Source organism: Equus quagga, chromosome 16, assembly GCF_021613505.1.
Source record: "Equus quagga isolate Etosha38 chromosome 16, UCLA_HA_Equagga_1.0, whole genome shotgun sequence".
In the NCBI taxonomy this organism is placed as follows: domain Eukaryota; kingdom Metazoa; phylum Chordata; class Mammalia; order Perissodactyla; family Equidae; genus Equus; species Equus quagga.
This window is the reverse complement of record NC_060282.1, coordinates 54,150,475-54,173,508: the sequence shown is the minus strand read 5'-3', so window position 1 is coordinate 54,173,508 and position 23,034 is coordinate 54,150,475. Positions and strand designations below refer to the sequence as shown.

Sequence of the window (23,034 nt, the reverse complement as noted above, 5' to 3'; positions counted from 1 at the left end):
GTTCTTTTGGCATGATTTAGTTTATTTGAACTTGTTTCAGGCTCTTATACATTTTGTTGTGGTACTGTTGTGGTTATTATATATCTTCATGTAGAATGTTCTTGTGTAGGTTGGACTTGTATTATAAAAAGTAATATTTTTCATTTGATTTTACTGCAGGTGCAAACTCGTAGTGCTGATGAACCAATGACGACATTTGTTGTCTGCAATGAATGTGGAAATCGATGGAAGGTATGGTGGCTTCTTAGATTCACATTGTACCCATTTATAATAGAGTAATTTCTTCAGTCTTTTCATAAGTCTGCCTGATATATAAATAGGTACATATGCTCACAGTGTCCAGTACTATGGAAGTTCATGACTAACCATTTGTAATGGAATATACTATTTTGTGTCCTATTAGAAATAAAGAATGTTAGCTTAATCTTCCCACCTTTATATTGTTTTGGTACAGGAATAACAGGATTCAATCTTAAATGTCTGATTACTGTATCATAGTCCTGTATATACTATATTCATTCAGTTGCTTATACTCTTTGCTTCCAGAAAATTTGTACATGTGTATTACTTGTCTTCATGGATTTTGATTTTGGAAGAATTACTTCACCTTGTTGAAATCCAGACCAATGCTTTTAGTATTTATTTTAGGAATTAAAGATGAGTACTGTCAAGGTTTGGTAGGCTTTTTACTCAGCCTTCATATTGTCTGTGTACTATTGGATTAGCCCCACACAGGCAAGTTTATGTTATTTAAATGATTCATTCTTGAGTGATATTTATGAGCCACAGAAATATAATTTAAAATTGGGAGAAGAATTACACATCAGTCCTAAGACCATTTTTATTGTTAATAGCAATGGGGTTGTTGGGAGTGTGGGGTTGGAGAGGCTTACGTGGTAGGAAGGTAGTCTTTGGAGCCAAACAGGTTTTGAACTCCTTTGCCTCTTACCATTACTAAACTGTAATTTTCTTATGTATTAAATGTAAATGATTGTATTACAGATTGTGATGAGGAGTAGAGATAATATATTTAAAGTGCCTGATAATTGTTGGTGTTCCAAAAATGCTGGCTATTTTTATTAGTTTTTGTGAAGTTTGTGCAAGATTCTTTTTTTTTTTTCCGATTAGCCTAGAGCTAACTTGTCGTCTTCTTTTCCCTAATGGCCCCCAGCACATAGTTGTATATTCTAGTTCCAGGTTCTTCTAGTTCTGCTATGTGGGATGCCACCTCTACATGGCTTGATGAGCTGTGCTGGATCCACGCCCAGATTCCAAGCTGGCAAAACCCTGGGCTGCCAAAGTGGAGTGCACGAACTTAACCACTGGGCCATGGGACCAGCCCCAAGATTCTCTTTTTTTAAAGTTATAAAGTTATTTTGAATTATTCACATAGGTTAAAGCATTTTCTGAAAATTGGAAGTGAATTAAAAACTAAACAGTGGGGAAATATCCTTCACAAACATGGTATGGCACTTTGGCCCCAGATATACTATTTTAGGGGTTGAGGCCAGTACCCATTTTATTATATACAAAGATTTAGTTCTGGGCTGGGAAGGTTACTGGTATTGAGAGTGTCTTCATGGTTTCAAGTAGTGTCTTCTATCTTGACTGGGCAGAAGTTGTTTACATTGGTCTGAGAGAGGACGTTCACTTTTTTTTTCAATCCTGTTGAGCAAGTCTAGCTTTTCTAGATAGCTCTCTTAGATTGTTTTGCACAATGGATTATCATCATCATCATCATTATTATTGGGTATATTGCAGTTTGTTTTGTATACAGGCAGTTTGCAGCGTAAGTTCTGACATAGTACCTATTGGATTTAAGAAAGTTCTGGGACTGTACCTATTGGATCCAGTAGTACCTATTGGATTTAAGAAGTTCTGGGGCTGGCCTGGTGGCGTAGTGGTTAAGCTTGCATGCTCTTTTGGTGGCCTGGAGTTCACAGGTTCGGATCTGGGGTGTGGACCTGCAAACCACTCATCAAGCCATGCTGTGGTGGCATACCATGTATAAAAAGTAGAGGAAGATTGGCAAAGATGTTAGCTCAGGGCCAATCTTCCTCACCGAAAAAAAGTTCAATTTAATGTGGAAAGCTGATGCCTAGGGCAGCTTACAGTAGAAGTTCAAATTTGGAATTTTTTAACGTAGAAACATTAAGAGAAGTACTTAATAAAAAAAGTTTTATACTATTTCTTTAGTTATATATTTCTACTAATTCTAAGTTGGAAAAGTCACTTAAGATAGGTGACTACTCATGTCTGAAACTGTGGCATCTGTTTTAAAAATGCCTCTTTAGCAATATAAGATGTATGCTGTGTTAAGTGGGGGAGGGGCACCTCATTGTCTGTATTCAAAAGTCTCACAAAATATTTCTTCTTTTTTGACAGTTCTGTTGAGTTGGAAGAATTGGCAAAATGTCTGGACCATTAAGAAAATGCATTTTGTAATTAGCTTTAAAACTAGGCCAAGCAAATAGTTTTCCTGCAAATCAGATTTTTAAAGTAACATACATCCCTTGGGTTGGTCTTTGTTTTTGACGTAGCATCCCTTCCTTAAATGCCTTCTGTAGTTTCGGATCAGTAGGGAGATCACGTAATAAATGTATGGTATCTGTTTGAAAACATTTTATTTTCATTTTTATAAGTATGTTAATATTAAACTTTTATCAATTAAACTTCTGGCAATTTTTTTTACCTCTTTTTTTCTTCTTAAAATGTACCTTAATTTTTTTTTTTGCAGTCTGAAACATACACAGGAGAAATGTTATTTTTCTCAGTTAATATGTAATTAGAAATTACATTTTTTCCCATATTGGCATGTACCTACAAACATTAAAGGAGGAGAAGAGGTAATATAAGTTTATCAAATGTGATGTGTATTCAGATAATACTCGACCAGCTTATCTAAATTGTACATAATATTTGAACTAGCATATGAAATTGATTTTAATTATGATGTTCACAAGTCTGGGATAATTAGATACTATTTTGCATTTGTAACTAACCTTGATCATTTCTTGTGATTTCTTGTATATGTTTATTATTTGTTCTTAGTAGGTTTTACTTTTGGAAACATGACAACTTTATTGAAATGAGTTTGGTTTTGTTGGTTATTTACCTGTCTGACTTTGTAGTGTATTTTAGTTTTGCAGAACACTGTTGTAGTTTAGTAGGCGTCTCATAAATCCCAGCACAGGCAAAGAATGAAAGCTTCCAACCATTTTTTTCCCCTCATAGGAAGACATACTGGGAAGAACACGTTAGTGCTTTAGTACAGAGTAGTTTTTGTAAATGGTTCATGACTTGATTTGATTTGGAAATCTGTACTGACCAAGGATTAAGTTTAAGGATTATGTAAACCATTACAGCTGTGGTCTTTCCATATGGAGGTTGATAGAAAATATTTTTGCCCTGAATCTGATTTGCTGACTTTTTCTGTTACGCAATGAGTGAGGTTGCTGAACCACCTGAATATATGAGCTATAATGCAGTTTGTTTTACAATACAGATCTTACAATTGTGCTTTACTTTTGTTTATGTACCATTTGTTCTGTTAGGAATAAGAAAAAATGGTTTTCACATAGGTTCGTTAGGGTGCCCTTGCTCTAGCACATCTTAAAGGCCACTGTTACAAAGTCCACATTTTTTCATGCTAAATCTATATTCTATCAAACACCTATAGAAAGACCTCAGTACATGCTTTGCACTCCCCTTTGCCCCCTTTTTCTCATTTCTTATTGCAAATCAATTTGATGTAATACAGAAAACAAGATATAGAGGTCCATGTTAAGAACCTGTATGTAAGAACTGGCCCACTGGTACCATCCCATCTTTACTTTGTCAGCTCACAAATTAACCTTTTATCATTTAAGAGAAGTAAGGTGCAGTTTTGAAAGAGTGAGTTTAAAAAGAATAAAATTAAAATAGTCCCACTTTTAAATTAAGTGATCCATTTTAAAATTTGTAATTCAATAAAGTTTCTTGTTATTAAACATGTATCACATTTTGTCATTTTATTTAGACATTGAAGCTTGCTTTACCTTTTGTTTACAAAAGGTCCCCTCTCCCAACTACTAAGGTGTTTTTAAAGTACAGTTTTAACTAAGTGATGCCTGCCTGGTTTTAAGTAAAAACTGGTATTGAGCACTGGTACAGAGCATGTTTCTCTTCTCTTTTCCTGGACCCCTGGTGAGGGAGGAAGGAGTGGTTCTGAGCAGAGCACATGAGCGCATCCCGTGTGTGCACGTAATGTAATATGAAAGACCAAATAGTCTTATTATTGAAAAATGCTAGTCAGTTATAGCATAACTGGTAGTAAATGTTACCAAGGGTAATATTTGATAATATTTATTTCCAGGACAAAGTAACTGTGTTAAATGAACATACAGAGGAATTAAGTTAGACACATTAGTGGCAATTTTGAAAAACCATCCTGGGAAAGCAGAAAATAACCACCTTGGTTTTCTTGCTCACCTGAAAGATGATGAACATTGGTTTATAAGTTTTGGTAAGCGATGGCAAAAGTTCTGAAATATTTATGTACACCCAAACATCGAAATCTGTATATCCCTTACAAATGGAAGAATGTTTAAAGTATTAACAAGACAGCAAAAGAAATAACAGGCTATATTTGAATTTTTATGGGTGCGCAATGATTGTCCTTACAGGTCATAGTGTAATTTGGTGATTTGAATTGAATTTACTTTTCAAATAAAAACTACAGTTAAAGTGTTGTGATTTAAAGAGTTTTAATCAACAGTTACTCCCCCTCTACCACACACGCTTTTAGCTGTAAAAAATCAGCCATTCATGAAGAATTGAATATCCTACTGTGAAATGTGAGTAATCACTGACATAAAAACCACGTTTCTATCAGTTTCAAAAAAAAAAATAAGTACCAACATTGAAGATGCTACCTCACAGTAAATAGGACACAGTTACTGACAAGTTCCTAGGTAGTAATGAAAGAATTATGTTGAAGGAAACTTAAGGAAATTGAAGTCAGTCAAAAGTAAGAGAGAAGAGTATTGGAAAAATCTCATCTTGTGTCTATACTAGATATCCAGTAGCTGTAACTTAGTAAAGATAGAGTTGGTGAGTTTTTATGGAAAACTTGTTCACTGCTGTATCTTTAGCATCTAGAAGAATGCTTGTCGCGTAGTAGTGCTCTCATGAAATAGTTTCTCTTGGTTATGTTTGTGGCAGTGCATTGCATTTCTTGACTGTTTGGGAGCTGAGATGGAAAGAATGTCCCACAGGGTGAGGACTTGTGGAAGTAGGATAGGTAACCACTAGTTGGCAACGTTTTAGACTCCAACTTTAAAGGAAGAAATGTAATGAGCTAGAGTCTTGGGAGATCTCTTTTGGTACTTTAATTCTGCAAAATGATGCAACAGTTTTATTATTAATTGAAATTTTCAAATCGACCTGTGTAATCTTGTATTTGTTTATCCAACTGGTGGATGGAAAATGAAAGCACAGACGACTACCTCAAATGACTTCTGATTCCTCTCTGTGGGTGCTATAAAAAGACAGCTAATTATTTTTTTTTCCATAATGGCCATGATTGCGAAGACATTGCAGATAAACAACATTTCATATGTGATATGCCATACAATCTGGTTAAATTAGCCCAAGTGTTTCCATAATTGGAAGACTGAGCTGCTTTGAAATAAAAGGGTTGGTTTTTTTACCCTTAAATGTGGTTTACAATAAGTTATTTTTGTAATAATGCCATTCAAAAATATAACTGATATAAAAACAGAAACCGTTAAGAGCACTGGAATGGAATGGCACAGCTATACCTTTCGTGTTTTTGGCACTAGTTCCAAAACATCTTTTCTGATTGATTTAGGGGATACCTTTCCACCTCCATGTGACCCTGGTGGGTCTGTTCAGTGTCCCACCCCTCCCCTTGCTCCTTCCCTGGGATTATTATATGAAAGATGGGAGAAACACTGTCCCTGTTGGAATAGCTAAGCCAGCAGGAGCTGCATCTAGGGCTCCCTGTACCATTTAGCCTACAATATGCAGAGACCCTGTGTGTGTGAAGCCCAGGGAAGGTGAGATGGAGAGAAGGTCCGGTTAACATTGAACGTCTGGATCCATCCTTGTGGAAGCTAGAACTACCCTGGCCTTCCTGCTTACGAAAGCCATCAGTTTCCTTTATGTTTAAACTAGTTTGAGATAGATTTCTGTAACAAGCAGCTGAAAAAAATTTTTAAATCCTAAATTGTTTTGGATGAATATTTTAGTTAAGTAAATGTATAATTATTCTAAATAAAAGTACTGCTATCAGAACATCAAAGCCTGTGAAAGTGCTCAGATTTCAGTTACTTGCAGAAGCATAAGTGATCTGGAAGGACCATTAGAGTCACAGGTGAGTATCAGGCTGATTTATCTCAGGATTGTTTCAGTGATCTGTTCATCTTCTTCCCCCCCCCCCCCAATAATTGCTGTCCTAATTCTCTTTAAATTCATCAAAACATGTCCATAAGACCAAATGCTTGTTAATCCTCTACGTGGTAAAATTTTTTAATAGAGGTATAATTGACATATATAACGTATTAGTTTTAGGGGTACAACATAATGATTTGATAAATGTATATGTTGTGAAATGATTACGTTAGGTTTAGTTAACATCCATCACCACATGTAGTTAGAAGGTATTTTTCTTGTGATGAGAACTTATAAGGTCTCTCTCAGCAACTTTCAAATATCCAATACAGTATTGTTAACTATAGTGACCGTGCTGTTAATATTAAAAAGTTTATGTTTAAATACATACAGGCATACCTTGTTTTATTGAACTTTGCGGATAACTGCATTTTTTACGAGACCTCCCCCCCCCACCAGCAAAAAGATTATGACTGGCTGAAGGCTTATATGATGGTTAGCACTTTTTTAGCCATGAGGTATTTTTTTAATTAAGGTATGTATATACATTGGGTTTTTTTTTTTAGACATAATGCTGTTGCACTTAATAGACTACATGTAGTGTAAACATAACTTGTATGTACACTGGGAAACCAGCAAGTTCATGTGACATGCTTTATTGTGATACTGGCTTTGTTGCAGTGGTCTGGAACCGAACCTGCAACATCTCAAGTATGCCTGTAATTATTTTTTTATTCAGACTTCCCATTCTTAGGCTACTACTCCAAGCTTTAACACTTAGTTTTCTTATAGTTAATATTTTGATTATTATCCTTTCCAGAATATTTCACTGGGACAGTTAATTCAAGTGGATAGATTATAATGTCAAGGCCACTATTTCATCTCCCGTGAGATTAAGTTGGCGTTATTCAGGAAGAACCCTGTTTGGTGACTGTTGTGCTTTACATGACTCAAAATAGGAATTTTTGATTATGCACATGTCGGGAAAGAAAGCTTAGATGGTTTTGCTCCAAGATCAGTAACTAATAGAATAAAACCCCTCACTATTTGATTTAAGACAGCAGTATCATCTTTATACATGAAGACTGGTCTTTTATAAATTTTTTTTTGTCATGTTATATTCAGTAAGAAAAACTGGCTACCTGAGCCTCTGCAAGTTCTCAGAGCAGAGCTGACTGGTTGATTGGTATTCTTGTTTGTTTGTGTTTTGTTGGTTTTTTTTTTTTTTTTTATGGTGAGGAAGATTCGCCCTGAGCTAACATCTCTGTCAGTCTTTTTCTATTTTGTATGTGGGATGCCTCCACAGCATGGCTGATGAGTGGAGTAGGTCCATACCCCAGATTGAACCTACAGATCTGGGCTGCTGAAGTGGAGCACAAGTAACTTTAACCATTGGCCATGGGCTGGCCCCCAGTTGATTGGTATTCTTCCACCTTGTGAAACTGGTTTTATTATCTCTGTCTTTTAAGTCAAAATCATAAACTGGAGAAAATGATCTCCTTGGCTCTGTAATTTTCTCGATTTCATTTCTGTGAGTTATGTGTACGTGCTTGTTACCAGGCTATCTAGTCCTCTTTTCCTAGGAAATTGACGTTGCACAATGGTTAAGAGCAGGGGCTTTTGATCTGCTCAGATTCAAATCTAACTGCCACTTACTACCTGTGGGACTTTGATCCAGGTGCTTTGCCTCTGCCTCATCTGTAAAGGGGAACACCATCCTCCCTTATAGGGTTGTGAGTAAGGACTGAATGATTTGTAAAGACCTTGGAGTAGTACCCAGCTCAATCAATGAGGGGAATTTTTTTGGGACTGCCATTATTCACATTATGAATGGGCACATACACATATTCTACACCTTGCTTTTATCATTTGACAGTTTCCCTGAGAACAGTGCCAGTGCACATAGATATATGGCATTCATTTTCACCATAGAGCCATCTGTGGGTAGGTACCATTCCCTTTAAAACCTCTTCTCCCGTGGGTGGTTCTTGTTTTGATGTTTTGTAGGATAGATTCTTAGGAGGTTAACTGCTTAGCGTGTGGATGTACATTTGGAACGATGGATGTTGCCAGATTACTTTCCAAAGAGTCAAACTAGTTTAGCCGCCTGTCAACAGGATATAAATGCCCATTTTTTTACACTTTTGCTAATACTGGATTTTATCAATCCTTTTGATTTTTGCAAATCTAGGGGGAAATAGTAATACCACTATCATCTCGTTTTAATTTGTGTTCAAATGATTATCTTTTTGTGTATATTATGCTCATCTTTCCTTGTTTATTAGCTGGTTGATTTCTGTTGTTTTTATTGTGTCTTTCCTTTTCAGTCTATAGAGTTGTCCTATTAATTTGTAGGCACTCCTAATACATTCTGCATAGTAATCTTTAGTTTGCTTTATAGTCTGATGTTTGTGTTTTAATTATTTTTATGTTGTCTTTTGTGGTACAAAATTTAAATTTTTTAAATATCCAATCTATCAGTATTTTCTTTTATAGTTCTGGATTTTATGTTTTAGTTAAGAAGAGCTTTTCCATCTGAAGTTATAAAAATATTGCCTACATTTTCTTCCAATATTCTTAGAATGTTCTTTTTTTAAAAAAACTTTTAGGAGGCTGGCCCCGTAGCTGAGTGGTTCAAGTTCTGCATGCTCTGCTTCGACGGCTCAGGGTTCACAGGTTCGGATCCTGGGTGCAGACCTACTCCACTCATTAGCCATGCAGTGGAGGCATCCCACATACCAAGTAGAGGAATATTGCCACAGATGTTAGCTGAAGGCTAATCTTCCTCAAGCAAAAAAAGAGGAGGATTGGCAATGGATGTTAGCTCAGGGTGAATCTTCCTCATACGAAAACAAACAAACTTTTAGATCTTTAATCATTTGGTATTTACACTTGTTTATGTATACATTTTTCCAAATGGAGAACCATCCATCCCAACAAAATCAGCTTGTCAAGTTTTACTGAAAAGTTTCTTAAAACCTTGGAATTGCATTGAATTTGTAGGATACTTTGGGGGTGGCTTCAGGATTCATCATGTGCATAGATGGCACTACAGCTTTACCCACTGGATTGGTTTGCTGTAGTAGTGAGTTCTGTAATCACATGGGCTGTGACGATGTCTTTCTGAGATGTGACACGTGAAACAAATTCGGAATGGAATTTTATTTTATAGCTATGGGAAGTTCAGTTTTCATGCTGTAACTCTTCAGTCCTACAAACATTTATATGCTCTTAGCCAGATACTGTATATAAAAATCATGGATAAGGTGTATTTTCAATGCCTCTGGAGCATACAGTGTAAAGGGAAAGACAGATATGTAAACAGATGATTTGTAATAGCTCATAAGTATTTGTACAGGGTATTCTTGGAATACTGAAGAATGACACTCAACACAGTGGACGTATGACTTAGCAGGTCAGGTAAGAGCTTGTGGAGGAGGTAACATGTGAAGTAAATCTTAAAGGAAAGATAAGAGTTAGCTGAGTGCAGGGTGGCATTTTAGAGAGGGGATGAGGGGTAACAAAGGATGGACCAACTTCTCATGAGCGGGTCTGACAGTATGAAGTGATATATGTGCCTTTTCTATAAGTATATATTCTTGAGTCTAAAAGGTGGGGTTGGCTGGGGAGCCAGTAGCCCAACTATAGAGGCCCTTGCTTGTGCAGCATGCTAATTTGGTATTTGTACTCCAGGAAACCCGTGACTACTAAGATTCTAAGGAGTAGAGGGGTGGTGACAAACAGTTTTGCACCTTAGGCATTGTGAAAGATGTGTTTGCATGGCTGAGATGGGTGTGGGGAGGCAGTTAGGAGGCTCTTCTGGCAATGATAACAGGCAGTGAGAGAGAATGGAGGTGAGAAGAAGGAAGGAGGGACACATGAGAAATGTTTAGGAAGTCAAATCAGTAGGGCTTGGTGATTATGTTTGGGAAAAGAAAGAGAGGGATGAGTCAAAGTTAACACCCAGGTAAGAGCTCAGGTGACCAGCTGGGTGACTGGGGATAGAGGCGGGGGCTGGGCTTGGATGTGGGGAGGGAGTGGCGTGGGTAAGTCAAAATTTAGACATAGTTTCACTCATCTGTGGGATAGACAAGTGGAGATGTCCAACTGGCAGCTGATTCTGGAGTGCCAGAGAAAGCTCTAGACCAGATCCTGATTTTGTGCCTTGAGTATATTGTTAGTTATTTAAACAATGAGAAGGGGATGTGAGAACCAAGGGAGAGCATAAAGGTTAGTTAAAAAAGTAAGCCAAAGCCCAAACCTTAGGGGCCATGACATTTAGTGGACAAGTAATAGTAGCAATAACTAACATGTAATAAACGCTTACTGTATTTTACATGGGTTAGTTTTAATCCTCATAGCAATGCTAGGGATAAGGTACCATTATTATTCTGTTTTTATAGAAGAGGAAACAGGCCCAGAAAGTCTGTGTACCCACTATCACACAGTAAGTGGAGGAGTCAGAAGGTCTGGCTCCAGAGCCCAAACCCTTGCTGCTGTGCCCTACTGCGTGGGAAGGAAATGGGTACAGATGAAGGAAAATGTGGAGAGCTAGAAGAGCACCTCAGGAGACAAGGAGGTAGTGTTTGAAGTAAGGCCGTGTCAGTGAGGAAGCCGAGAAGCCCGCTGAGAAGACTGGGAGCATAGTGGGGTTAGACCTGGCTGGCAGAGGCCTCCCTAGAGCAGTTGGGTGCACTGTGGTCGATGGAGGAGTGAAGGGGGAGACGGCAAGAGTGGCCTATTGTGAAAAGGCTGATGTGAAAGGAAGAGAGGAGACTCAGCAGTTATGTAGTGCAAGTTTTGTTTTTAATTGGGAAATTCACGAATGTTTACAGTATGAGAAAAAGTCAAGGAGAAGTTGACGATATAGGAGAGTGGGGGGAAATCGATGGAGCAGATTTTGAGGTAAGAGCATTTAATTTACCACCCTCCCTTTGAAGCACTCCCATTCATTTGCTGACATGTCCCCAAATGTCCTTGACTTTCTTCTGACCTATATTGAGAAGGTGAATCCTTCTGAATCTCCTTTGGGAACTCTTGTTTCTCTGGCCATCCTTGCAAAGATTTCCCCTCGGCTCTTTTCATGCTATAATTCCAGGTAATCTCATTCATCTTTGTGTTGAAAAATCCCAAATCAATACTCGAGCCTAATATCTCGACCACTCAGCTCCCTCCATCCAATTGATTTCTTGACATCTTTTATATGTCTTACAGTTTCCTTATCCTTAGCATGTCCATGACTGGACTCATTTGGGATTGCTTCAATTGTGACTACCTTCCCTACACCTCTGCCCCAACACACACACACGCACTCTTCTATAGGTTTTAGCTTTGGCGTTACCTCTGCCAAAATCTTTCCGTAGCCCTTCAAGACTTCCATAGCTCAGTTCTTCCCTGTCTTCCTACAGTATATTGTAGCTGCCATGGACACACCCGTCATCCTCAACTGAATGTAAAGTGCTAGGGGGTAGGGTTTATGCCTTAATCACAATTATATCCTCTTAGTCTAATGAAAAAAATTAGACTGTAGTATATGGAATCAAAAGCACGTAAGGTGTTGATGCCTTGAAAAGGAGGAAAGAACATATTCTCTGAGACTGGACTGAAGGAGGTGAGAATAGATGCTTACCTATACATATTTATAGGTTACACAGGAAGTTGATGGGGTTAGGGAACCAATTTTCACAGTAAAGTAGGAGGTAAATGTTTTACTTAGAATGAGAGTGAGGGGCTTAGGTTTGGGGCTTGAAGAGGGTAATGAAGAAATTGTCAGGCTAAAGGGCCAGGTAAGGGAGACGACCGAGAGGAGAGCTATCCATTTAGAGCTGAAGCCTGCTGTAGGCCTCTTGCAAATTAATTTCTAACCCACGACTCAAACCATGCCAGATTCTGGATGTCTTTCACATTCACTTCATTTTGGAATGTCTTTCCCATTCGTTGTAGTTATGGATTTCTTCAGGATGGTTAGGTCTACAAACCAGTATTTTTACCTGTAAGCTATGAAGTTATCCCATTTGCCTATGATTAAAATAGTGGGATTTAAAAACAAAATCCTAGTTTGGGAGCTAAAAGATACCTTGTGTATATCCTTCCTTACTTAATGTTATATTTCCCAAATATTTACATGTGAAAAAATAAAGATTGAGATAAAACTCTTGTGCTTTATTTTTTAGAGTGAAAATACCCATATTTCTTTCAGTAATAAAAATGGAAATATGCTTGTTTAAAAGTTTTGTTGTGAACGTGACTAAGTTGTGAAATTAAAAATTCATTCTGTAGGTTCACAGATTCTCATAATAAAATAACTTTTCGACAAAAAAATTTTCTAACACGACTTCTCTTACCAAACCTTTGAGATGGATCCACTTAAGAGACAGTCCTTAACATTGACCATGTGTAGATACATATATGTGCATGTGTATCTACATACCTATATTCCAAGATAAAGTGGAACAGCATTTTCACAAGTAGTGGTCACATCTTTATAAAAAGGAAATTTAGGTCCTGTAATGTCACTCAGAAGTGAAATATTCGAAACTGAGCTTGATGGAAGGAAGAAGTAGCTGAGAAACACTTGCTGAATGTCTTTTTGGGGGGAGGAGAGTAATCAGGTACTGAACTCATGCAAAACAAAAGCAGTCCTGTTTGCTCCCATGGCTGGACGTGCTCCAGGCAGTGTGGAGTCTTCTAGTGTATCCTCTGCCACTGGGAACATGCTACTGTTATTGTAAATGTAAATATACTGTCTTTCTAAAACAGGCATACCCCATTTTTTCTAAAGCATCACTAAAGGTGGCTGCAATTTACATTGTGGATATATAGCCTTCTGTAGAAGGCAGCATCTGTTATTAAAATAGCCCCAGTATTACTCCATCAGAAGATACCACTGCCTCTAAATTCCCTGTACTGGACGTAGTCCACGAGTTCTTTTATTAATTTATTAATAATAAATATGCTTGATAACATCCTATGCTTCAACTGATTTCTCAGATAGGGACTGAAGCAAATCTTTATAGAGAGAAGAGTTCATGAATCTGGGATATGAGTCTCTGTGCATTAAGGTGTAAATCTGAAGCTGGGCATCATCGAATATGTGTTGGGATGGCTCCACCATGTTCCTGTTGATGACTTCTCTTACTCGGGAGTCTAAGCTGACCTGTCAATAGAAACAAGAATTGTATTAGACACTTTTCTCTTTGGAAATCCATCCAAAACTCCCATAGCTTATTTTGTTTTTCAAAAATCCCAAACCAAACAAGGTCATCCAAAAATCCAAACTTCCAAAAGAGAAACTGAACGCATAACGAACCAGGACGCTCAAGCTTTAGTGGCATCAGGAGACCCTGGAAGTCTTGTTAAACAGATAGCTGAGCCCTCCCCGCAGAGAGGCTGACTCAGCAGGTCGGGGGAGGCGCCTGATAGTATGGGCGGGGGGTTGTATTTCTCACAAGTTCTCAGTAATGCTGGTGGGGATCACACTGCTTTCGAAAACCACAACACTGTTTTGCTTTTTAAAAATGAGTCTATTATGTCCTTTGAAGAAAAAAGGTAGCATGCATGGACTTACCCCTTGCTAATTTCCTGATAACATTAGGGTGAAAACCCGGAGGTCCCAGGCTGTAACCAGCTAGAACACAGGGACAGACTTCTGGGAATGAGGGCCAGCCAGGCTGGCTGGTGAAGTGGAAGCTGACTCAGAAGCACCATGTGGAAGTGTTAAAATCTTGGGGCCTGTGTGTAAATCTCAGCTCTGTTACCGCTTGGTTGGTGGGCCTTAGGCAAAGTAAACTGTGCCCTGATGAACTCCTCCACAGAGTGGCGATGATGACGGTAGTTGTTGGATTTTTGAACGAGAATTTATTTAAAGTGCTTGGAATTCAGTAAGTCCCTAGAAGATGTTGGTTCTTCTTACTCTGATGTTTTGCTCATTCTAGATGAGGCTGTCTCTCAGACCAGAGCAAGCTCCTGGGCTCAGACTTTTCCCATAGGATGCCAGACAAACAAGAGGACAGGCCACTGCTGCAAAGATGGACTCACACATCTTCTCTTCTGTGGGAAGAACCTTAGCCGAACCCTCTCCACACCTGTAGGCCATGACAGTTCTAATGCTCTGCAATGCACATGCTATTGTGTAATATAAAACCAAAAATAGGATTAGCTAAATCATTAAATATGGATTTCAGTGATCTAGCTCTCCAGATGCATATATCCATCTTCCTCTTAGAAAGCTCCTTTTGCTTACCTACAGGTAACTCAAACCTAATACATTCAAAACGGATTCCCAGCAAACTAGACATGCAAAAGAATGAAACTGGACCACTTTCTTACACCATATACAAAAATAAACTCAGAAGGGATTATAGGCTTAAATGTAAGACCTGAAAATATAAAACCCCTAGAAGAAAACATAGGTAGTAAAACTCTTTGACATCAGTCTTAGCAATATTTCTTGGATCTGTCTCTTCAGGCAAGGGCAACAAAAGCAAAAATAAACAAATGGGACTACATCAAACGAAAAAGATTTTGCATAGTGAAGGATGCCATGAATGAAACAAAAAGGCAACCTACTGAATGGGAGAAGATATTTGCAATTCATATATCTGATAAGGGGTTAATATCCAAAATGTATAAAGAACTCAATACCACTCAATATCAAAAAAACAATCTGATTAAAAAATGGGCAGAGGACCTGAATAGACATTTTCCAAAGAAGCCATGCATATGGCCAAGAGGCAAATGAAAAGATGCTCAGTGTCACTAATCAGGGAACAAATAATAAGTGTTGGAGAGGATGTGAAGAAAAGGGAACCTCATGCACTGTTGGTGGGAATGTAAATTGGTGCAGCCACTATGGAAAACAGTATAGAGCTTCCTCAAAAAATTAAAAAATAGAACTACCATACAATCCAGCCATTCCACTACTGGGTATTTATCCGAAGAAAATGAAGACACTAATTCAAAAAGATATCTCCCCACCTACGTTCACTGCAGCATTATTTACAGTAGCCAAGATATGGAAGCAACTTAAGTACCCATGGGTAGATGAATGGATAAAAATGATGTGGTATATATACAAATGAAATACCACTCAGCCATACAAAGAAGGAAATTCTGTCATTTGAGACATGATGGACCATGATGGGCACCATGCTAAGTGAAATAAGTCAGAGAAAGAAGAATACTGTATGATTTCACTTATATGTGGAATCTAAAAAAAAACCCAAATGAACAAACAGGACAAACAGAAACAGACTCAGATACAGGAAACCAGTGGTTGCCAGAGGGAGGAGGGGGTGAGGGAAAGGGCAAAATATTTGAGGGGGATTAAGAGGCACAAATGTCCAGTGGTAAAATAAGTCATGGGGATGTAATGCAGAGCATAGGGAATATAGTCAGCAATATTATAACTTTTGTATGATGACAAATGGTTACTAGTCTTATCAGGGTGGTTATTTTGTAATGTATATAAATGATGAATCACAATGTTGTACCCTGGAAACTAATACAATATTGTATGTCAACTATATTTCAATTAAAAACAAAAACCCAGATTCCCAGCATCTCCAGATCTCTTTCTTATACAGCTTGTGAAGGAATGGAACTATTTATTCCCACCTAGTTCAGAGTCCTGCTCCTCCCTCAGTTTCCCTCTGGCTCTATATTCAGCCACAAAATCCTTGGGACTCTTCCTCTTTAACACCTCTCGAATCTGTCCACCTCTTCCCTCCTCTCTGCCATGACCCTTATGGAGGTCACTCAGCGTTTCCGGCTGGATTTGTTCACCAGCCTCTTAACTGGTCTCCGGCTGTCCGTCTAGTGCCTCTCCCAATCACTCCACGGTTAGGCCAGAGGGATCTTTCTAAAGTGCAAAGCCCACGCTGACACTCCAGCTTCAGACCTTGCACTGGCTGGTCAGTGCTCTCAGGATCAGGTCGTAAACCCACAAGTTCCAAGTTTAAACTTTTGAGGCCCTTAACGATCTGCTTCCACTAATTCCCCAGCTCTACCTCACTATTACACTCAAGAATTTAAAGAATTTCACTTGAAACTTAAAGAAAGTAAGAGTTAGGACGAGCTGGTCTTTGTCCTTCTGTTTGAATAATCTTTCCCCCTACTCTGTCTCGCTCAGTCTACTCCTCCTTCCCGTCTTGGTTTAGATGTCCCTCCACCCGTCCTGGGAAGCCTTCTCCAACCACCTAGATGTGGGTCCCGTGCTCCCTAAGCTATCCCTGTGGCAGCACTCACCACTAGAAAAGCCTCTCCTAGAAGCTTCTAGAATATAAAGGCCCAGTGCTTAGGAGCACAGCTCCTGCACAAAAGAGGGGGACTCAGAACACATTATTGGCTGGATGGAGGAAAGCTCCTACGCTTCTTAGAGAATTAGACTAAGAGTTACTGCAGAAAACACTAAAAAATATTCTAGTTCACAAAGAGGGCACAAATGGAACTATTTCATTCTGTACAGCCTTCATCTGAAGAACCTCCCTGTGAGAGCTCGGCGGGGATGGTGTCTGCTCAGGATGGTGAATGGACACAGAGGGTCACGGAGAGTGGCCGGCTGGGGTGTGCCTGCTCCGGCGGGCACTGAGGCAGGGTCTGCTCCCGTCCTGCCTTCCAGTCCTCCCGAAAGTTCGAGCCAGGGGTGATGTCCCATTCATACAGAAATACACTCAAGGGTATGTAGCGATTAAAGGAGAGAACTGGGGTTCAAACCCAAGTGAATCTGACCCCAAAGTCTATGCTCTTAAAATTTTTAAGCTTTTACATTTCAAGTAATAGACGCTTATATTTGGGAGGAAAGGGTCATCTTTTTATATCATTTTTGCTTCATAAATTTGCTAAAAAGTTTTTTGGTTGTATAATGCTTTAAAAGACAGTGATGAAAATCTTGCCTTAAAAAAAGGAAAATCATGACGAAATAAAAATGCATGGAAGCCACAAATTAAAGGACAAAAATTCTCTTGCTTTTTATCAATTCAAAATGGAAATAAATTTCTGAACCTCGTATTCATACATCTGTCAGCTGAATACTGCCACTTCACAATGCAACCTAAGTAAGCAAATTGAGCCCCACTCCCTTTCTCCCAGGCATGCTCCCCACCCTATCAGTGAACTACGCCACCCCATGGTCTGTCCAGACCAGGCCTGTTGGAGTCACTGGAGACTCAGCTTGAGCTCAGCTCAAAGTCTTCCTCTCTCATTTCTCTTCAGCTGGCCTACTGAGGCCCTCCTCATGTTCAGTTTGGACAACTGAGTTGGTCCTTCAACTGTCTTCTGCCTCTAGTCTTCATCTCCTAATGCATTCTGCAGCCATATTGGCCTTTGAAAAATCCAAATTTGATGATATTACCAGGCTAAAATCCAACAGCTTCCCAGGAGATACATCAGAAAACCTCAGCATGGCTCCCAAACCTCTTGATCCTCTCAGACCATCCCCTTTTCTAAACTCTCCTCCCGCTGCCTGCCGCCAGCCCAAAGAGTTTGGAAAACAGCTACACTTCAGCCACAGCAAGCTGCTGACACCCTCAGTGTCCATGCACCTGCATGCTTTTATCCTTGGTCCGCCTATTTCTATTCTCTGTGTTTCTGGTAATTTCCTTTCATTACCCTTGGTCCATCTGTGTCCTCCCCCTCATTCCTGCCCACCTCACTGCTGATGGCTCCCTCCACCAGCCCCTGTTAGGAACCTGAGGCAGCTCACCATGGGCTCCATGTCTGTTGGCCTCTTGTCTATGAGTTCCCTGACAGGAGAGGCCTGTTTTATTAACTTTATATTCTTAGCCACATACAGTAGGAAATAATGCATGATTTTTAAAGTTAGAGCTACAAGGCACTTAGTTTTGAGACCAACTTAACTTCCTAGATTTTAGATTTCAAGGCACAAAACCTCTGAGAGATGGAAACTTGCTTGATTTCACCCATCTGATAATTTCCCTGACATAAAAAGGACACCCTGGGGAAACCTTTGTAGCATCAGTGATGCTATTACTATCTAAAAAATAATGATACCTGTAAAAAAAATTTTGCTCAGAATAAAAGGATAATTTTATTTAAAGCAATGCTTATAGGGTGTGACTTTTAAAAACAGTGTTAATGGTAAAATGCATAGACTCCCTCTTCTGGAGAATGTGATGAAAGTTCTGGATACTTTTTCCAGAAAAATAGTCTTTCACAGATTTTAGGGGCATTCGGAGCCCACTGGTGGGACCATGGTCAAAGGGATTTCAATATTATGAATAGTGGTGGAGTCATTTCCTATATTTTGGGAATAGCCGGAACTATGCCAGGTGAACAGGCCCAAAGTGTTCATTTTACTAATGGCCTCCTGGGCGAACACCTTCCGGTGGGTACATACCTCTTTAGGAGAAAGAATAGAAACGTAGTCTTCATATATTATCCTTGCTTTCTCTTCAATAATGTTTTTATTAGCTTCTTTTTTCAGTTCCTCACACGCCATCCAGAAAAGCATATTTTCTTCGCTGAATTCTGTTCGGAGGAATTCTCGGAAAGCATTCCTTCCCGCGGGAGTGAGCATCAGCTTGTCAAACGACTGAGCCCAGGCGCTGACTTCTTCCAGAGTGGGAGCTGGGCTTGGTGGAGACCGAAAGAATCGGGCAAAAGGGAGCTCTGTTATTGTCAGTTAATTTGAATTTCATCAGGAGAAACATGTCTTTGTCCCCTCTGAGAATGAAAATGTGCACTTAGGCCCTTTTAGGAAGGGAAAGAACTGTTCTCACTTCCTTAAGCCTTTGGCCAAAACACAGGAGTATGATACTTTCAACCTGTCTAGCTGGACTGCACGGCTACTGCCTAAATGCTTGCAAATGAAATGGCTGGAACAACTGCTAAGAACATACTTGTTTACATCTAGGCACATCCTGCCAAGGTCTTTAAATTATAGAAGTAAAGGAAAATCCTAAACCGCCTGACCAAAACTCCCAGGCACCTGTCACGACCTAAGTCAGACCTGAGCACACTAACCTCCAGAGCAGCGAAGGGGGTGGTGTCTGTTTAGTGTTTTTCAAAACTCTGTACTATTTGAGAAAGAGAAAAGAATATGTTATATAAATGCAAGTTACGAAGGTTGACGACAAAATGAACCCTTAGGAATTCACCATTTCCCTTCAGAACCAGGCCACCACCAGCAGCTGCATTCACCTCGGCGCTGCATCCACACGGGGCTCGCCTGACGCCCCCATCCCCAGGAGAACCACTATCCATGATTTGCGGCCTACCTTTTTTCATTTGTTTTTATTTTAATTGTATTGGGGTCAGAAAACACAGTCTAGTAATTATCTGTGCTGTCTCTTTTCCATTACTCTGTTTTTCAGTTTTTATGTATGTATGTAGCTCTGAAGAATATATTTTCTACTTTTTGTTTTAACTGTATGAAATTGGCTTACTATATGTTGTCCCCTGCCACTCGCTTTTTTCACCCCAGGTGTCTGAGATGCACCCGTGGTGTTGTATGTGGCCAGAGTTCCTGAGAAGGATGCATCTCTAATTTTGCATTCTTGTACCATCCTCAGCTGGTGTTGGTGTCACTGTTACATTGGCCTCTTAGACATCTGGGTGATTACACAAGACATGGACAACCTTGGAATGATCTTCTTCTGGAACTAACCCGTAAAACCAATTGGATCCAGTGTTTATTTTGTAGGAAGGGTTGAATTTTGTCATGGGTTGAATAGTGTTCCCTAAAAAACTTGTGTTGAAGTCCTAACACCCAGGACCTCAGGATATGACCTTATTTGGAAATAGGGCCTTTGCAGATTTAACCGAGTCAAGATGAGGTCATCACAGGGAGCCCTAATCCAATATGACGGGTGTTCTTTTAAAAAGGGGAATTTGGACACAGACATGGACACATGGGGAAAAGGAGGTCATGTGACTGGCTTGATGTAGCTACAAGCCAAGGAATACTAAGGATTCTTGGCAACTACCAGAAGCTGGAAGAGCAAGGAAGGATCCCCCCCTTAGAGCAGTGAGAGCGCGTGGCTCTGCCGACACCTTGATTTTGGACTTCTGGCCTCAAAAACATTTAAAAATTAAGAAAAAAAATACAGAGGGATCTCACATATCACTTCCCCAGTTTTCCCTGTTGTAACGTCTTGCAGAACTATAGTACAATGTCACAGGACTCCTGGACATTTGTGATAGTTGAATGCTGCTTACTCATTTTTGTGATTCCATCTTTAGGTGGTTTAAACATTTCAGAGACCATTTTATTTTTTATTAGCTTATATTTTATTACATTTTATGTTTTATATTTTTATTACAGATGATTCTAACATCTGAAGTCCTTCGGGTTCTAAATCTGAATGTTGTTTCTACTGACTCTCATTTGTGGTATGTTGTTTCCTTGTAGTTTCATAATTTTTGGTTGATCTTAATCTTTGGGAAACCAAGAGTCAAAATTGAGGATGTTTTCTTTCCTGCAGAGAGGTTGTGTTTGCTTCTTCTGAGATATAGGAAGTGCTCCTGACCCAGGACCGCCCTAGCTCCTTTCACAGATCAAGGCTTAATCGGGAAATCTCAATTTCAACAGCTTGTCCCACACCCATGCGGCCTCCAGCAATTGTCTTCCCGGCCTTGCCCTCAGAGAAAACCCCACTCTCCTGTGCTGAGCAGTCTCCACTCAGGGTTTTGTTTTTCAGGTACTTTGTCATTTTCCTTACTTTCTGTGGGCCCAGCAATGCGAAAACTTTGAGATTTATGTAGAATCTGTTGTTTTTAAGATAAAAGCTGTTTTTAACAAACTCATAAATTGTGGAAGATTTTAATATGCTTCCCAGACTTTGAAAAATCTGGGTAAGGATAAATAAGATGAACAAAGAAGAAAAACATTTAAGTAAACTTTTGGGCTTCTTGTATTTTTTCCCCTCAGAAATAAGCAATTTAATACAAGTCCTATTTGAACAATGCGTTTAGGCGATTTGTCTAGTATGTGCAATTATATAGGCATAATACCAAGAAAAGGTGTAAGGACAGTTAAGTGAAAGGAAATCAATTGATAGTATAGGAAGGAAAAAAGACAATTTTAAAATTTGGCACTATGGAAAGTCATTTATTTGTTGCTTTTCAACTTTTTCTCAAAATACTTAAACTTAAAAAATAAGGGGCCGGCTGGTGGCGCAGGGGTTAAGTTCACATGTTCCGCTTGAGCGCCTGGGATTCACTGGTTCGGATCCTGGGTGCGGACATGGCACCGCTTGGCACACCATGCTGTGGCATGCATCCCATGTATTAAAAAAAAAAAGTAGTGGGATAGCTGGATCGTATGGTGGTTCCATTTTTAATTTTTTGAGGAATCTCCATACTGTTTTCCATAATGGCTGCACCAGTTTGCATTCCCACCAGCAGTGTATGGGCGTTCCTTTTTCTCCACAACCTCTCCAACATTTGTTACTATTAGTTTTAGATATTTTTGTCATTCTAATGGGTGTAAGGTGCTATCTTAGTGTAGTTTTTTTTTTTATTGAGTTAATGATAGATTACAATCTTGTGAAATTTCAGTTGTACATTAATGTTTGTCATTCGCGTTGTAGGTGCACCACTTCACCCTTTGTGCCCACCCCCCACCCCACCTTTGCCCTGGTATCCACTAAACTGTTCTTAGTCCACATTTTTAAATTCCTTATATGAGTGGAGTCATGCACAGATTATCCTTCTCTAGCTGGCTTATTTCACTTAACATAATTCCCTCAAGGTCCATCCATGTTATTGCAAATGGAATGATTTTGTTCTGTTTTGCAGCTGAATAGTATTCCATTGTATATATATACCACAACTTCTTTATCCATTCGTCTGTTGATGGGCACTTAGGTTGCTTCCACGTCTTGGCTATTGTAAATAATGCTGCAATGAACATTGGGGTACATAGGACTTTTGGGATTGCTGACTTCAAGCTCTTTGGATAAATACCCAGTAGTGGGATGGCTGGATTGTATGGTAGTTCTATTTTTAATTTTTTGAGGAATCTCCATACTCTTGTCCATGGTGGCTGCACCACTTTGCATTCCCACCAGCAGTGTATGAGGGTTCCTTTTTCTCCACAACCTCTCCAACATTTGTTACTATTAGTTTTAGATATTTTTGTCATTCTAATGGGTGTAAGGTGATATCTCAGTGTAGTTTTGATTTGCATTTCCCTGATGATCAGCGATGATGAGCATCTTTTCATGTGCCTATTGGCCATCCGTATATCTTCTTTGGAGAAATGTCTGTTCATGTCTCCAGCCCATTTTTTGATTGGGTTGTTTGATTTTTTGTTGTTGAGTTGTGAGAGTTCTTTATATATTAAGGATATTAAGCCTTTGTCAGATATATGACTTGCAAATATTTTTTCCCAGTTAGTGGGTTGTTTTTTTGTTTCAATCCTGTTTTCATTTGCCTTGAAGAAGCTCTTTAGTCTGATGAAGTCCCATTTGTTTATTCTTTCTATTGTTTCCCTTCTCTGAGAAGGCATGGTGTCCGAAAAGATCCTTTTAATACTGATGTCAAAGAGTGTACTGCCTACGTTTTCTTCTAGAAGCCTTATAGTTTCAGGTCTCACCTTTAGGTCTTTGATCCATTTTGAGTTTATTTTGGTGAATGGTGAAAAAGAATGGTCAATTTTCATTCTTTTACATGTGGCTTTCC

General features: G+C 39.2%; 2 protein-coding genes across 3 annotated transcripts in view; one reads left to right on the top strand and one right to left on the bottom strand.

The window, feature by feature from the left end:
- Window positions 1-3,995, top strand: part of TCEA1 (transcription elongation factor A1) — a 46,386-nt gene extending 42,391 nt beyond the window's left edge. For both annotated transcript variants that reach the window (XM_046642308.1, XM_046642309.1), the window contains 2 exons: window positions 160-231; window positions 2,386-3,995. In XM_046642308.1, the coding sequence (XP_046498264.1) occupies window positions 160-231; window positions 2,386-2,394 (81 nt within the window). In that variant the 3' untranslated portion in view covers window positions 2,395-3,995. The remainder of the gene's footprint in view (window positions 1-159; window positions 232-2,385) is intronic.
- An 8,792-nt stretch (window positions 3,996-12,787) lies between these two features.
- Window positions 12,788-23,034, bottom strand: part of RGS20 (regulator of G protein signaling 20) — a 93,964-nt gene continuing 83,717 nt past the window's right edge. The window contains exons 6-7 of the mRNA XM_046641845.1: window positions 18,749-18,983; window positions 12,788-13,549 (exon numbers count right to left, since the gene is read on the bottom strand). Coding sequence (XP_046497801.1) covers window positions 13,361-13,549; window positions 18,749-18,983 — 424 coding nt within the window. The 3' untranslated portion in view covers window positions 12,788-13,360. The remainder of the gene's footprint in view (window positions 13,550-18,748; window positions 18,984-23,034) is intronic.